At 37.1% G+C, this 18,176-nt stretch overlaps 1 protein-coding gene across 7 annotated transcripts in view; it reads right to left on the bottom strand.

The window, feature by feature from the left end:
• The window catches only part of LOC126379615 (uncharacterized), a 41,296-nt gene extending 27,073 nt beyond the window's left edge, over window positions 1-14,223 (bottom strand). For 2 of the 7 annotated variants that reach the window (XM_050028439.1, XM_050028438.1), the window contains exon 1: window positions 14,100-14,217. Coding sequence is in view for 2 of the 7 variants with exons in the window: in XM_050028444.1 (XP_049884401.1) it covers window positions 929-1,076 (148 nt within the window). In the remaining 5 variants the exon portion in view is untranslated. Of the gene's footprint in view, window positions 1-928; window positions 1,160-13,955; window positions 13,978-14,099 lie in introns of those variants that run through there. The other 5 variants (XM_050028444.1, XM_050028443.1, XM_050028440.1 and 2 more) reach the window with 5 other exon arrangements.
• Window positions 14,224-18,176: the final 3,953 nt, after the last annotated feature.

Raw genomic sequence — 18,176 nt, 5'->3', positions numbered from 1 at the left:
TTCGAGATACCAATTGAATGGTAACACTTACGTCATCAACGGGCTAGCAATGGCGGCTTGTCATAGGATTGAGCGTACCTGGTCTTCTTGTACCATGGGTGAAGGTATAAAAATGTTGTGATGTTACGCTGCTCGAACCCGCGACCTTGACGCATCACTTCCGATAGATTGGGTAGAGGAATAAGCGCTTTAGTGGTAATAGGCTAGTTTCCAACTAGTCAAATCAGTTACTTTTTACCAAACGTCAAAACACGAAATTACTATGGGATTTGTATGTAAGAGCACACTGTGACGTCATAGAAAAACGTGATAAAATGTAGTACTTATTATTACGTTTTTCTTGAATAAAATTCATAAATAAGTTAAATAGAAAAATGAATGCTTATCGCAAGGATTGGTCGGAGATCGCGCAAAGTCGAGAGGAGTGGAAAAATCAAGGGGAGGCCTTTGCCCAGCAGTGGGATCGTATAGGCTAAATAAGATAAGAACAATGAAAATGTTTTCGTCAGTTTTAGATTGAGCTTTATTTAGTAATCAGAATTTCATAATTTATCTTTGGGATACTACCCAATTGAAGGAATCTCTAGTGAACTCGCAAACACTTACAACATGTAGTGGCGTCACAACTACATACCTTGGGTGAGTTGTACAATAGGAGCTTCTTAGCGTAATCTTCTAGAACGTTCCGTGTTATTATTTTTTTCACCTCAATAGTATTATTATTAATTTATACTTATACATATATAGGTACATACTTATGGCGGTACGATCAATGTATTGCAGTGTTCATTGTTTATGTAAGTGAATGATCAATTTTATTATGAGCGAATTATCAATCCCATAAATATTGTCAATCATGATTGATGGTCTGCAAAGCACTTTGAAATGTCAAAAGCGTAGCTTGTCCCATTATATAAAAAAATCTTACCAGGCGGTGCCGTAGGCTCTGCTGGTTTAGGAGTCTCGGTGTTTGCCTTCCCAAAAGAAGAGAATCCCAACCCGTGCACCCTTTGGGCACTGAGCCACCCAGCCAGTATTATCGGTACTATTATGACTGTATACATTTTACACCACATTTCGATAGAACTTTTTCGCTTTTCAAATGTCGGTTCGTCTGTAGGCAGCTTTTTGCGCTCCCAGTTACGTTCTATAGTCTTGTCTATGGAAAGTAACTGTTCAGAACGGTTCGCGCTTATTTTTGGATTTGGAGTGTGTTTTAATAAAATAGTGTTGCGACTGTGTTTTTTTGTAGTGTATCAGAATTCAAAATATAAATAATGTATTTTTAGTGTAGTTATGAAAATTTGGCCCTAATCTCGAGTGATTTTTGACATAAGTATTTGATGCTCGATGTATTATGTTTATGACAACGTTAATGTAGTTGTAACGTGTGATTTGATAATGTATCTGAAAGTATGACAAATGATAGAATCAAATCGTCTTTCCGTATTTTATAACGTTCAAAGTAACCATTATTTTTAACCGACTTCAAAAAGAAGGAGGTTACCATTTTTTATTAATCTATAACCTATAATCCTAAAGACCTTCTATCTACTTACAAGCATTTCAGTAAATCACAATATACTCTAAGCCTCCCATAGTTAACAAAATCTACTTAATATACGTTTTACTACATAAACAACAGCATAGTATAAAAATATCGACTATTAAAAATAAGTAATTTTGAAAAACACATATTTACAGTGATTACACCAATTAAACTACGGATTATAATCGGGAAAGTGCAATTATAAATTTTTCTGAAGTTGTTTTGCATACTACTGAATTACGTGGTAAGACATTGAAAAGGAAAATAATTGTGAAAAACATTAATGGAAGCTCCCACTTAAAGAATCTTACCCGGCGGGGATGTAGGTGATGCCGGGGTAGGGGGAGTTTCAGTTTTTACCACTCCAAAAGAAGGACTGAACACTCCACAACACTGGCCAATCAGCCAAAACAAAATTACAAATGGCATAACAGTTGAATGCCTTTGCCTTAGCGCCATTTTTGCGGTCCAAAAAAGTTTTTAAGTTTGTCTATGAACCGCAAGTTCTGAAAATTAATTTGAAGATTATTTATTATCGTTGGCTGTATGGGCTACGTTCCCTTTGCCTGCCTAGTATGGGCAAATGCAATCAAAAAAGTAGGTTTATTATCGGCGCGGCAATTTTTATGTGTCCTTACGACACATGTTTGTTTATTAACAATTTACAAACAGTTCCTCTGCTTTCTGTCGCCTGTTTAAACATTTTTTTCATATAATGGGACAGTTTAGTAACATCACCGAATCCCTCTAAAATTTAAATTATAATTAAAATCATAAGTGCCAATCTTTGTATCAGTGTTTGAACCAATCCTATTAATATAAAAATCAGCATTCAAGTGGAGTGTTGTCGAAAAATTTAGAAAAAAGTGTTTATTCGTCACTTCAGCGTGACGGGACATGCAGGTGAGAACATCCCATTATACACAAAAAATGATTACCAGGACGTGCAGTCGTCGATGGAGCGGGCTGTGGTGTGGGTGCGACTCCAAATGTGCTGCTGTACCCATAACAGTGGCCAAGCAGCCAAAAAAATATGACAACGGGCATGACAGCTGAATGCCTTTGCCTTAGCGCCATTTTCGATCCAAAAAAGATTTTATGTATGTCTATGGACCGTGCGTTCTGAAAATTAATTTTATAATTATTCGCCTACATTCCGTAAAATTGCACGGCCTTTGCAATTTTTAGGCAGTTTTAACGTCAATTTTCCTGGTTATATAATTTATAAACAGCTTCAAAGCTTTCTGTCACCTGTATAAACCTTTTTTTTATATAATGGGACAGTTTAGTAACATTACATCAACGAATCCCTTTAGAATTTATATTGTCATTAATTTAAAATAGGTACCAATATATGTATCGTTGTATCAATCCTTGCCAATATTCGTGTCAACCAATGGTAATCATATGAAATTCAGCATTCAAGTGTAGTGTTGTTGAAAAATTTTGAAAAAATGTGTTTCTTTGTCACTCCTGTGTGGTGTGTCGTGCAAGTCTAATCATTCAGGTGAGAATGTCCCATTATATAGAAAAAATGGTTACCAGGGGGTGCAGTCGGCGATGGAGCGGGCGGTCGTGTGTTTGAGACTCCGAAAGTGCTGAGGGCTTCTGAAGATTTCCCAGTGAGCCACGCCAGCAGCAGAGGAACAATCACAGCAGCCGCTTGCTTGCGACGCCACATCTCGAAAATCCGAAACACTATCATTTAACGTTACGTCCTATCGTCAGATAAGTAACTCAACAGTTACGTTCTAGGCCTTCGTCTAAAGTTCGAGAGTTTACGTTCTATGTCGTTGTCTGTGGTTTTCGAAATTTAAATGTCGAAGGGAACGGCGATTCGATTCTCGCGTGATTAGAGTTCGAATAGCGATAGCGGTGTTATTTTAAAAATAATTTGGTGATTTCAGTACTTTTTAAATTCAATTTTTCTTTCGTTAGTAAAATATATATCTGCAGTAATAAACTTATAACACCGCTATCGGATCTTTCCTTTTATAACTAATTATAGAAATATTTTCTCAAGAACTGGATGATTGCAAGCGAGGTACAAAATTTTTGACAATAATTATCGTATCCACTAGGCAACAATTGACGCAACACGCAACGCTCAACATCTACGGCAACATAGCACAACAGCGCGCAACGTTGCCAGCTTGTTCTTTGTTTAAAGATTAGAGCATCAATATAATTGTTGTCCAGTGGACACGTCACGCGCAACAACATTAGTGATGCGTAGACAGACAAAGTTCCTAAATGGCTAAAATCACTAAATACCTCGCTTAGATCAACCATCAAATTACCTATACCAACTTCAGTTGATGTCAATGGTTATCGGTTAGAATGGAAATGCCAAAATGAATAATGGTCGATATGTCATGTCGATTCTGATGTTCTATTTTACTGTCTAACAAACTAACGATATCTTCATAAGATTGATGATAGGTAAGTAGGTTACAGTTGTAATACAATGAGTGAGGACGCCACAGAAGGAGAGAACAGTAGCTAAAATTATTTAAAAAGCGCTAACTATTTAAGGCAATATTAACATCACATTAAAAACGCCAAAAACAACAGTATTTCTCCACTATTTAATGGATGTTATTATACATTATATAAACCTTCCTCTTGAATCACTCTATCTACTAAAAAAATCGCATCAAAATCCATTGCGTAGTTTTAAAGATTTAAGCGTACATAGGGATATAGGGACAGAAAAAGCGACTTTGTTTTATACTATATCATCATCATCATCAGCCCATTTACGTCCCCACTGCTGGGGCACGGGCCTTCCCTATGAATGGATAGGGAGATCGGGCCTTAAACCACCACGCGGGCCCAGTGCGGATTGGTGGTTATTAACGACTGCTAATGCAGCTGGGACCAACGGCTTAACGTGCGCTTCCGAAGTACGGAGGAGCTCGAGATGGAAACTTTTTTTTGTGTTCACCCATCCGGCCTTTTCGAAAGTTGCTTAACTTCAACAATCGCAGACCAAGCGCGGTTTTATACTATGTAGTGATTTCATTTTCGACGTCAATTTCCTCGGTTTCTATATTATCCTTCAACTAAATTAATCGTGAAACAGGTCGGAAGTAAACAGAAAGGGTCGCAAATTACATAATATGAGTACAAGGTCCAACCTCCTTTCTTTATTACTTTATTCTTCAATACAATGGCCTCGATTCCTGCAGACACCTAATTTTATTTCAAGTTATACCCGTCATTTTCTTATCCGTCGAAAAGGAACGAGACGGATGATTGACAACTGTTAATTTTAAAATGAATGAATAACCCGGGCGAATAAAATAGTCATCTCCCGGGTATGCAAACCGTTTGACGTGTTTGGCTAATATAAAAATTTAGGAGGGTTTATAAAATTCCTGGCTAAAATTGACGCGTGTTCCATAAATTTTACGCTTGTCGATTATCCGTCCGTTTCCTTTCCGGCGGATAAGAAAATGACAGATATAATTTAAAATAAAATTGGATGGTGTGTACGGTCACGAGTAATAATAGGTATGTATACACTTTGAGATCCTTGGGGGAGGCCTATGCCCAGCAGTGGGCGTCATACGGCTGATGATGATACACTTTGAAACCATGTCACATTAACTTTTTTGACAAATTAAACCGTAAGTCTCATTAAAAGTCAAATATGATAGTGCGACAGGGTTCTAAAGTGGGTACATGATATTGCTTATGACTATACTGGAATCAGAAACATTGGGTAGGTATTTAACTAATGTTCTCTCCTTGAAAATAATAGGTACATACTTATCTGCTACATGGTATCTGCTATTAACAAAATACGCAAAAATCTGTGATGTACCGTTACCGGGAATGTTCTTGGCAGTAAAAAGGCACTTTCTTTTAACGTGACTTATTGTAGAATTGTCACAGATGGCATTAACTACTTGGCCGGACAAATGGGGAGCACTGAAGGCTCTCACCCGGTACAAAATTTAAGACAGCAGGTCTGAGGGTGCCCAGTTAGGCACGAATATTTGAAAGATTTAATCGACACTGGTGGGTCGATAGCGATAAGCGCTGAATGAGGGAAATCGTCGACCACGCCGGCGGGGTCGGTATCGGGGTTCTGAAGTGTTTGGTGTCGCGAGTTGATTGGCTGCCTCTATGGCTAGAGTAATCGGGTCGTCGGGATCGTATATTACGTCCTTCAAAGTAACAAGGCGCAAAACTCATATAAAAGAGTTATATTACCTAACCTTTAGGCTGCGTTTCCATTGACGCGGAGCTGTGCGGAGATGAGCGGAGATGTGCAGGAATCGACCAATCACCGTGAGGGAGAGAGTGACAGAGCGTCTTCGTTTTTCGCTCTCTCGAACGCTGTGATTGGTCAAATCCGCACATATCCGCTGTTCTCCGCCCATCTCCGCGTCAATGGAAACCCGGCCTTAGGCAGAAATGAGCGGAGTACAAGAAATAACAATTTAAAAAAGAAAAGCAGCTAGTGTCCTTATTATTAAAGAGTTTTTACAAATGGAACATTCCGGGCAATTGCACATCACTGGTATAAATATACATAATATAAAGTAGGTTATACACGACAGTGGTTCCCAAAGTGATATCTACTGCTACCGTAGAGGTGTGCTTGAAGAGTATGTGGACATTTAGACGCATATTTATTTATTTATTAAAGGTATTTTTACTATTTTTTATTTAATAAATTATAAATATTAATAATAAAAAATAGTAAAAATACCTTTAATGAATAAATAAATATATTATTTAATATTATTAATAAATTAGTAAAAATATTCTTTATTTCACAAATTAGTTACACGGTGCCGTGACTTCCCATTAAGTAAACCTAGGATACTTGTGGCGGGAATGTCTCGCAATTCCCAAGGGGTACAGTTTGTGAGTTAAGAAAAGTAATAACAAGTATGATTTCTATAAAGAAAACAAATAATTAAGTAGGTGTAATCTAAAGATTAACAAAGTAAAATAAAAACTAAATATCTAATTTTGCCCATAGCACTATGAATGTGTATATATATATATATATATGTGTGTGTGTGTGTGTGTGTGTGTGTGTGTGTGTGTGTGTGTGTGTGTGTGTCTTACAGTAAAGATCTTCATAAAAAGACATATTAGTAATTGTTACCCTAATTATAGCTATTATAGCTCACTTCTCAAAGCCCGCTTTTTACCGACTTCAAAAAAGGAGGAGGTTCTCAATTCGACCGTATATTTTTTTTTTTTTTTTTTTTTTATGTTTGTTCGGGCATATCTTCGTCGTATATGAACCGATTTTGATAATTCTTTTTTTGTTTGAAAGGAGATATACCCAAGGGGGTCCCATGTCAAGGAAGTCAGGATCTGATGATGGAAGACCAGAGAAATCGAGGGGAATTTTCAAAAATCGTAGGAGCGACTAGTGCGTTTGTAAAGTCATATTGATCGGATCGATCTTTAGGCTTTGGGAAAACTTCCCGACCTCCGAAAACTGGTCAGCATCAGGGAGATACCCTATGGCCTGGCAAAACTATACAACCTGGAGCAATTTTTCTTTCACGAAACGTATTTAAATCTTGATCAAATTCAATCGCCGGTGCAAAAAAACAAAATGGCGGAAAAAAAAGATACAAAACGCCATACAAAATTTTGTCGATTTTGGAAGAAGCCCGTTTGGGTAAAAATAATGTATGGGGCGCTTACTCAAAACGTCATGTAGAGTACGGAAATACTTTCTGGTCACCAAAAACTGCTCCGCATCAGAGAGATACTCTACGGCCTGGCAAAACTATCGCACGTGAACCAATATTTCTTTCAGAGCACTTATTTAAATCTTGGTCAAATTCCATAGCGCGTAAAAAAAAAACAAAATGGCGGAAAAACAAGATGGCCGCCATACACAATTTTGTTTTTTCAGAAAATGTCTCGGGATATAAAATATATATCGGGGTTGTGATCGGATCGTCATGTTAAGTATGGAAATACTTCCCGATTTTCGAAAACTGCTCCGCATCAGGGTGACACCCTACGGCCTGGCGAAACTATCACACCTGAACCAATTTTTCTTTCACGAAACCTATTTAAATCTTGGTCGAATTTAATGGCCGGTGAAAAAAATACAAAATGGCGAAAAAACAAGATGGCCGCCATACAAAATTTTGTTTTTCCAGAAAATGTCTTGGGGGTAAAAATGATGTAAGTATAGGGGTGTGATCGGAACGTCATCTTTGAAAACTGCTCCCAATCAGGGAGACATTCTACGGTCTGGCAAACCTATTGCACCTGGATTTTGTTTGTTTCCACGACACCCATTTAAATCTTGGTCAAATTCTGTCGCCGGTGAAAAAAAACAAAATGGCGGAAAAACAAGATGGCCGCCATACGAAGAGGGACAGTTTCGAATAAACAGGACACGCGAGCTGCTTTAGCAGCGAGCGAACCACGCGAAATCTACTGTATCTATATGTATGCGTGAGTGTGTATGATAGCAGCTTCCACTGACAACTACATGTGTGTATGTACACATACACATGTGTGTGTGTGTGTGTGCGTGTGTCTGTGTGTGTGCGTGTATCTGTGTGTGTGCGTGTGTACGTGCGCGTGTGCTCGTGTGCGTTAGCGCGTGTGTGAGTGTGTGTGTGTAAACATGTTCATCAATAATAATTGTGATCACTACTAATAATATATTATATTATTATATATGAATATAAATCAGAAAATCTGTCTGTCTGCATCCTTGCTCGGTCTAACCATCACTTAAAATCGTAAAATAAAATAAAATTTTTAACAAAAAAAAAACCGACTTCAAACGCAAAACTAAAAAGCAATAAATAAATTTACTTCGCACAAAGTAATTAGTACGTATTTTCAATTAGTTAATTAATTTATAATTCTGAAGTCGGTGCCAAGTAAATGCTACAACAACCCTACTACAATATCAAATTACTATGTACACACAATATTGTTTAATACCTATATCAAAGCAATTACAAAACAATGTCAAACAAAAAATTACAAAACAATCAGTATTGAAAAATATATAAATCGGTACTTCGTTGTAGCATTTCCTTGAAAATACGTACTAATTACTTTGTGCGAAGTAAATTTATTTATTGCTTTTTAGTTTTGCGTTTGAAGTCGGTTTATTTTTTGTTAAAAATTTTATTTTTATTTTTTACGTCACATATTGTAGATTAACTACTTAGCCGGACAAATAGTGAACGCTAAGGGCTCTCACTCGATATAAACAAGACAACAGGCCTTGTGATTACCCTTGTTATTACACCCAGGCACAACACATCTTTCACCGATTATTAATTTGATCAAAATAAAGAGAAGCAACATAATTATATATACCATATCTGATCCAAATATCAAGCAATTAGGGACTTTCCAATCGGCGTTCCCCAAAAACACGATAGATGGCGTTGTTAAGTTTTTTCTTCGTTTAAACTTGTAATTTCATGGATAACAGACTTATGCATTTTTTATCTTTGTTTTTGGGTATAAATACAACTTCCACCCATTATTATTCTGATCAAAATAAAGAGAAGCAATATAATCTATCTCTCTCTCTCTTTATTTTAGAGCTGCGCTCTTGTCGGTGGAGTAATCGCCATTCCTCTCTTCTTCCCGCCAAATCCTTCACCTTCTGATACGACACGACCTGCACCTTCTCTTTTATTTGTTTCACAAATGTTCTCCTAGGTCTACCCCTTCCTCTCTTCATTTATTTTTTCTTCATTTTTTATAATCTATACATAATGTAATCTAAATATCAAGCAACAATTAGTAATTATTATTTTTAGTTATTATTATTATTTTTTTTATTATTAATTTTTTATATATTCTTTCGCCATTACATTACATTTTTGAATGATTATGTAGGTACCCCAGCAATGACAAAATAGGTAATTATCACGATAAAAATGAACAACGCCATCTATCGTGTTTTCGGGGAACGTCGATTGGAAAGTATCTCATTATTTTTATATAATGTTATGCTTCTGCCATTACGTTATATTTTTGCACAATTATGTACCCAATTATGTGTAGTGTATTTATTTTTATATGCACAAGTATTCCCATGCTGCACTATCCCATCTCCAATACTTAAAGGTTGCCTGGAAGAGATTGCTACTTAGCAATAAGGCCGCCTATTGTACTAATTCTATTTCTCTTTTGTTTTGTATTTTGTTTTTTCCTGTTTGTGCAATAAAGTATTTGTTATGTTATGTTACCCGAGTAATGAGAAAATAGGTTATTATCACGTTAAATCGAGACAACGCCATCTGTATTATTTTTGGAGAACGTCTCGCATTGATCTCTTAATTTGAGTACACAGGAATATTGGGAACCACTGACTTGTATCCTATAGCAACACATCTATGTAAAAGTAAATAAAATGTTTACTTTGTTAACTAAAAATGTGTATTATGCGGCTGTGCTAGTAAAGGGAAATATTATAAAAATTAAAGATACTTAAAAAAATATAAGTAGAAAAACTTACTGCATGTTTTAAAAAACCTTAAGGTAAACGACGGAACGCGGTCTATCGTCACATTTTTAAGTTTTAATCAGAAATCAGAATCATTTATTCGACGTAATAGGCTAGTTTCGAACTAGTCAAAACAGTTACTTTTTATTAAACGTCAAAACACGAAATCGCTATGGAATTTGTATGAAAAAGCAACTTGTGATGTCATAGAAAAATGTGACAGAATTTCACACTTATTACTTATTATATTTTTCTTTAATAAAGAATTATTAAATTAATAAAAATAAAAAGAAACTTGCTTTACAAGTCAGTCGATTACATAAGATTACTAAATCTGTTAAGGGGCAATGTATACGTTTTTACAATAAGATTCCCATTGACATTCAGAATTTGCCTTTCAACTGCTTTAAGACAGTAGTTAAACAAAAACTTTACAAAAAAGGTTATTATAAAGTTAGTGATTATTTAGAAGATATGAATGCATGGGATTAACTGTCTGAGAACTGATATTAGGCAGCTAAATTACTCAATTGTATATCAATATTTTGTTTATTTTATTTTTTTTAAAGAAGTCTAGGGCCCTGTGCCGAGGTTTTTCTTGCAGCTTCTTTTCCCCGGCTATACAGGTTGTGAGAAGCTACAGTAGTTTTAGGCGGATGAGACGTTCGTTATGTAAAAATTTACGATTCAAAGTGTAACTATGTTACCTACTGAATAAAGATATTTTTCAATTTTGAATTTGAATTTGAATAAGTTAAAAGAAAAAAGAAAACGATTTCGTCTCCTTTAGATCTGTCTTTATTTAGTAATCAGAATTTGATAATTTATCTTAGACCTAGGAAACTACCCAATAGGGTATTTGACTGGGTCAAAGATAAATTATAAAATGCTAATCTAGAAATAGAAGTCAGTCTAAGATGATCAAAACTCAATCTCATTTTACTTTTCGACTTATTTTCGAATTTTATTTAACAATTAAGTAACTTTTTTTTTGACGTGACTTATTGTAGATTTGCCGCAGATGGCATTAACTACTTGGCCGGACAAATGGGGAGCGCTGAAGGCTCTCACCCGGTACAACGTTTAAGACATCAGGCCTGAGGGTGCCCAGTTGGGCGCGAACCTCGGCTCAGGGCGTCGTCTGAGAGGAAAAATATTTGAAAGAATTAATCAACCCTAGTGGGTCGATAGCGATAAGCGCTGAATAAGGGAAATCGTTGACCACGCCGGCGGGGTCGGCGGGGTCGAGGTCTTGAAGTGTTTGGTGTCGCGAGCTGAATTAAGTAACAATGAGTACGACGTTTGACCGCTTCTGTTGATGACGTCACAGGACAGTATTTCCATACAAACTCCAAAGAAACCTTTCGTTTTGACGTTTCGTAAAAAGTACCTCATTTGACTAGGTTGTCAAGTTGCCTATTGTGATAGCCCTTCAGGAGAATACATCATTTACATCGTAGAGACACTGGTTGGAATACTGACTTGGTCTCTAAACTATAATTCGTCTTTATGAGTTTGAATCATCTCTCTCCCTCTCTTTATTTAAGAGCTGCGCTCTTGTCGGTGGAGTAATTTCTCAATCGGTGATGTTCTAGCTAGAGCCCTACCAGAATCCTCGGCCTCCAACCAGTACTGATACCGCTGCTGCCCGGCATCAGGGGTGCGTTTTTGAAGTAGCGGCGCCTACCTACCTAACCTAAGTAGCATTTTATAGGTTAGCCCGTCCCAGTGAGCTACCCACTACGTTCTGCTAATCCTGTCGCTGTTTGGTCGGGGATTGCTTACAATTTCCAACTGTTTGAATCATATATAATCGATATCATAATAGTTTCCAGGATTTATGCCCGGTGAATGGCAATAGGCTCCTCCCCTATTACATGAGAATTAAACATAGCTGGTGTACTTTACACCTCTGCCTACCCCTTCGGGGATATAGGCGCGATGCCATGTTATGCAGTTGTTTATATTATTGATAAAATTATCCTTAACTTGATTGGAATATTCCGCAACGCAGTTTGCATCGTTTAAAAATAGAATTCTGTTTTTAATTGTAAACATGAATTTGTCTTGACCTTCCAATGTCTTTGTAAAGGAGTCTAATTTCCGAGAATCGCTTCTTATAGGATATTTTTTCTCATCTTTTTAAACAGTTTCTCCTTTATTATTTATTAGTTATACTATATACGGATACTATACTATATACGGTTGCAGAGACGAAGATGGGAGCCGTCGGTACGGCAACGCAGGACGGAAGGGGCAAGTCACAGGGACTGTAACCTGGAAACTGACAGACGGCAGCAGTAACTGTCAGTACTATTCAGAGGCGGAGGACAGGAGTCCTAGTACGGCTTTGAAATAGACTACTCTGGGCGCCATCCCACTTGCGTCAGACAAAGTACTGCGGGGCGGAAGGCAAGAGGGAAACCACAGCCCTATTTTTCCCTAAAAAAGTAGCATGGAAAATGCTGCACCGACAAGAGCGTGGCTCTAAAATTGATGATGATGATGATACTATATATGCACGTAAGGATGGTTTAAGGCATGTATTGTCAACGAAACCACGACACCGCCCCACTGTCATGTCGTTTGCAATTTTTTTTCGGTAACCACACCACTACCGACTAGTGATGTCTAACGTGTATAAAAACAAAAGGTTACGTTTTAATTTTTAATTATTAATAAGTAATGTCGCTGAAATTTGGCTACTTCATAAGGGATTCGCAAAACAAAATTAATCATACGCGGTTATTATCATAATTAAAACACATAATAACGGGTTCTTACCGCATTCGTGTGATAATGGCACTTGCAGAGTCCTGCTTCAAACGCGGTAAGAACCCGTTATTATGTGTCAAAATTAATCATACCGCAAATAGACATAGGCAATTAAGATTAGCATAAAGAGATCATCTATGTCATGTCGTGATCTTACGAATGGTGCGAATGATAAGTAATTACATAACATAACATACATAAACAGCCTATATACGTCCCATTGCTGGGCACAGGCCTCCCCTCAATCAACCGGAAGGGGTATGGAGCATACTCCACCACGCTGCTCCAATGCGGGTTGTTTTTACGGCTAATAGCCGGGATTAACAGCTTAACGTGCCCTCCGAAGCACGGAATCATCTTAGTTTTTCGGACAATCAGGTAATTCAAGCCTGAAAAGTCCTTACCAAACAAAGGACAGTCTCACAAAGTGATATCGACAATGTCCCCATCGGCAATCGAACCCGGACCTCCAGATCGTGAGCCTAACGCTCTAACCACTAGACCACGGAGGCTGTTAATAAGTAATATCGTTAAATGCATTCATAAGCTTTGTATTAGAACTTCATTAGTGTGGTGTGGCTACCTAAAAAAAATTGTAAACGACACCACAGTGGTTAGGTTTCGTGGTATTGTTGGCAATACATGGTATAAGGGTGACAATAAGAACATTCTCTGAGTAAAGTCCGCTTATAAGCGCTCAAGGAGGGAAAAGTCTACCAGGCCGTCGGAGTTGTTACCGGGGAACTGAAGTGTTTAATGTTACCATTGACTGACTTACCTACCTACTGAATAAAGATATTTTTGAATTTGAATTTGAATAAGAATGAATTTAAGCGAATCCAGAGAGGCTGCGAAATTATGTTTTCGACATTACATTGAGATATGAAGACAAATTGCTTACAAACTTTGTAAATATACCAACAAGTAAAAAAAAAATAAGTAAGTAATGAGTAAATTTTCCAACAGTTATAAAAAAAAAGTTTCAAGTAAATTACCTACTTATAGTTACCAATAAAAATAATGCATACACAATATCACTTGCGAAAATTAATCACACGTAATAATTATAGCGACAATCACAGTTCATAATATATTATTACGACATAATATAAAATGTATAAGTACCTAATACATACACAAAGTTAATATACTTACTTAATTACATAAATAAAATATATATAACGTAATCATAAAAACACACAACACAAAAAGCGGTGCAGGCGTGTAAGCATTTAACTTTTTATTTTTAAATTATTTTTTAAAATTCTTATTTTAAAACCATCGACTTGATTTTATTACTTTTTACAATGGAACTTTTTATTAGGTCTTTTTATGTCAGCGTTTATTCACAAAATGCCAGTGTCTATAATAATGTTTTAGTTACAATTGTTGTTGGAGGCGTAGTCTTCGGACGAGGTATGACGCGGGACTGTTGTAGCCAAGGTAAGTTAGCAAGGCTGCACGCTTTCTTCGTACACGGGGTGTTATGCTTTTTTATTTATTGGCAGAATGGCAAGGGAATCATTTTAGGTGCTTTTATATACATAATACAAGTAACGTAAAAAAAATATTTACAGGTTATTTTAGAATACAGTTATTTTTATAAGGACCATTTTTATTAGAATCCTTAAAAATTGGAATTTTTATGCGGACTTTTGAGTTAATTCGTTTGGGGTTCGGAGTAGGAGTCTGCTTCGAGGATGGGGGCTTAGGTTACGTCATTTATCGTCATCACTTTACATCATTTCATTAATCAATAAGAACAAAAAAATACATAAGAAATGGCTGTGTGGGTAGTTCCCTTTGCCTGGCCCTTCGGGAAAAAAAAACAAAAAAAATGTCTCTGGTTGAGATCTGCGTTCTGGGGCGCAAAAAGAATTTATTGCTTTTTTAGATGAATTGCTTCGAAGTGGCCATTTTAACCCCTTGGTTTTCTTATACCATGTCTGATTGTACCTACATCCTGTATGTTCGTTAATTTAGGGGTCACCACTCCCCCTTACGTGTGGGGAAGCAAATCTTGCGCGTTATAATGTTACGTGGGTCATTCTTCTTTTTTATCGACAATAAAAATACATTGGCCCCGATTCCTGCAGACACCTCCTAATTTTCCTTTAAGTTGTACCTGCCATTTTCTTATCCACCGAAAAGGAATGGGACGGATGATTGACAGCTCTTAATTTTAGGAAGAATGAGTAAATGAAGGAATAACCCGGGCGAACCAAAAAGGGATTGAGGGAAATCGTCGACCACGCCGGCCCTGAAGTCCTGAAGTGTTTGGTGTCGCGAGCTGATTGGCTGCCTCTATGGCTAGAGTAATCTCATCAGTCCTTCGGACGCCGATACTTTTCAGTATTCGGAAGATCACATGGACGTTGCGCGGACGCTGACACGACGATGACCCTCGAGAGGCGCTAGTGTGGGGACCTTAGTCTTATTTTATCGTGTGGGTTGTGAGACGGAGTACCAACCTCATCAACCCTGGTGTCAGGGTTACTATTGAGCCGCCAAAGGCCCCTGACATGGCTCATGTAACGACTACTTACTTACATCAGTAAGTAGTAATCGGGACCAACAGCTTAACGTGCCTTCCGAAGCATCGATCATCTTACTTTCGGACAATCTGGTGATCAGCCAGTAATGTCCTAACCAAACCAGGAACCACAAAGTAATTTTTGTGATATGTCCCCACCGGGAATCGAACCCAGGACCGGATCGTGAGCCCAACGCTCATCCACTAGACCACGGAGGTCGACCTTAGTGTCCAATCATCTTGCCTCTTCTGTCCTCAATAACTTTGTATATTAGTCTCCTTTAGCTGACTCTACTGTGTTACTATATTTTTTATACCTGCACAATAATTCTTACACCACAGTAAGCGCTAACCGTTGGCTATTATATACACGCAACGTGTCTGGAAAATTGCCCATTTAAAGCGATAAGCCCGCCTTTTTATATGTGTGAAATTATCTAACACTTGACCTTTGAATAGACAAGACAGTTGAAACGTGTAAATGATAGTTTAAACATACATACATTATATTTTTTATGCAGATATTTTACGAGTATTAGCGGCGCATCTTTGCATTTAATATGTTTGATAGAAGGAAAAACTTAACTTCATTCAATTTAAAAAGAAATTGCGTGTGTGGCTAGGGGAGAAAATCTTCTATAACATTCATGAATTATAAGTTATTTCGTTTTGTTGGCGTTTGTGTGTGTATGTGTGTGTGTGTGTGTGTACGTGCGCGCGCGTGCGCGTGTGCGTGTGCGTGTGCGTGCGCGTGTGCGTGCGCGTGCGCGTTGCGTGTGCATGTGCGTGTGCGTGTGTGTGTGTGTGTCCGTCACACAATGCAGCCCGGCTACTCGGCGGCTCGGATACTTACAGATAATTATAACATATTCGACCAACATAATTTAATAATTTTAACCGGGACCAACGCCTTAACGTGCCTTTTGAAACATGGATCATCTTTCTTTTCTATTTCTTTCATTTTTATATATGCTTTTTTTTTAAATCAGAAAACATAAAAATTTCAACAGGGAAGACGGGTTCAAATTATCGACCATGTGGAATCCAGTAGTAGGTGTTGTAAAAAGCTTGAAACGGCCTAATGTGGTGAAAAAACGTTAGGACACAGTGAGTGCGGTTTGTCGTAGTGAGTTTGATGCGAGTTCAGATGGTTCCGAACATTCCGATATCAAAAACATAAACAAGCGGCAAAGAAAGAGGGTAGACAGATATGTCTGCCCGTAGAATATTATGGATCTACCTACTCCACTCCAATCTCATCAGTCATCCCGTGATCATGGCACTTGCAACAGTGTCGAAATATCGGGAGTCTCATATCCCCATTTAAACGCGGTAAGAACCCGTTATTATGTGTTTTAATTATTTATATATGCTTCTGCCATTACATTGTATTTTAGAATAAAAATGTGCCCGAGTAATGAGAAAATAGGTGATTATCACGCTAAAGCTGTACAGCGCCGTCTAAGTATATTGTTTTGGTGAACGAAATCTGGAAAGTCCCAGAATGCGTGCTATATTTTTGAAACGAACAAAGTAAAATCTTGACCCCCTTGCTTCAAGAAAAGTAGTATTACTTTTCTGTCGTATCTAGGTTAAACCGACAGTACCATAATAACGGTTGAACGTAAAATAATTTAGTATAATACCTCTATAAACACCTTCCGCCATGTTTGCCGAGCAAACAAAATGGCGTTCGACACTTTGACAGGTTCCCGCGCGCGCTTTTAAACAGATTAAAAAGTAAACGTAATAAATAGCGTAGTTTTATAGATCGTTTTATTTTTGTGATATATATTCATAAACTCGCGCCTATTTCCTACCGGGGTAAGCAGAGACTATGGAATTCCATTTGCTTCGATCCTGACTATAGGTGTAACCACGGTTTTAAACCATTTAAACCAATCAGTTTAAAACCAAAATCAACCGTCTTTGTTGGTTTAAAACGGCTGCTGTTGATGTCTATGTTTTTATTTATTTTTTTTATGATAATATATACAGTTACAAACAGAAATGGTCAGTCAACACCCCAAACAGGGTGCGTTGACAGCATGCAAAATCATATAGCAACTAAAAAGAGGTAAAGAAAAAAAAATTACAATTCAAAAAACAAATCGACTTCAGTTTTTGACTGATTTTAGACTTTTGATAATTTGTGTTCTAAATGTGTTTGTGTTTTTCTTAATTATAACTACAATTTCTTGATTTTACCGAGGTAAGGAAATAACACAGTTGTTTACCACCCCAATAGGGATAAAGGCGTGAATTGACATTATAACTGCCTATCTCAAGATTCTCGACAAAAAAGGTTATTTGCTTTTCGACATTTTGTCAATCGATTATTCGTCTTTCGTAACAATTCGACTACGCAAGGCAGCGTTACGTAGTTCGTAGCGACGTAGCAGCTTTCACGCGTAGCAGTTGCGTAGTATAGAATATGACTGCATTGAGTTGCAAGTTTGAGTCCCGTGTCAGTCAGTTATTCTATTGAATTATTTGCCTATGTAATAATTCAGTCTATTGAATTATTTGTCTTTAAGTAAGTACATGTATGGATTATAAAGATTGGTATCACGAATGATGTAGGACAATTATAGTCACTTGACTACTAATGTATATGTTTTTCCTTAAATTATTATGTGAAAACAGATTCGAAATTAAAAAAAAGTGAAGAAATATTTTTTTTAGTTACAGGTATTAGACAAGATATTGAAAAATAAACTAATTTTAGATTAATCTTAAGCATGTTCACGTGAGTAGATTGTAGAATTAAAAAAAAAACAGGTGGCCTATTTAGACACCTTTCTATCTATCATTTTATAAGTAATTTATTTTAGGCTTTGATA

Source organism: Pectinophora gossypiella, chromosome 29, assembly GCF_024362695.1.
Source record: "Pectinophora gossypiella chromosome 29, ilPecGoss1.1, whole genome shotgun sequence".
NCBI classification, from domain to species: Eukaryota; Metazoa; Arthropoda; class Insecta; order Lepidoptera; family Gelechiidae; genus Pectinophora; species Pectinophora gossypiella.
The sequence above is the reverse complement of the archived record's forward strand: the minus strand, read 5'-3'. Positions and strand labels throughout refer to the sequence as shown.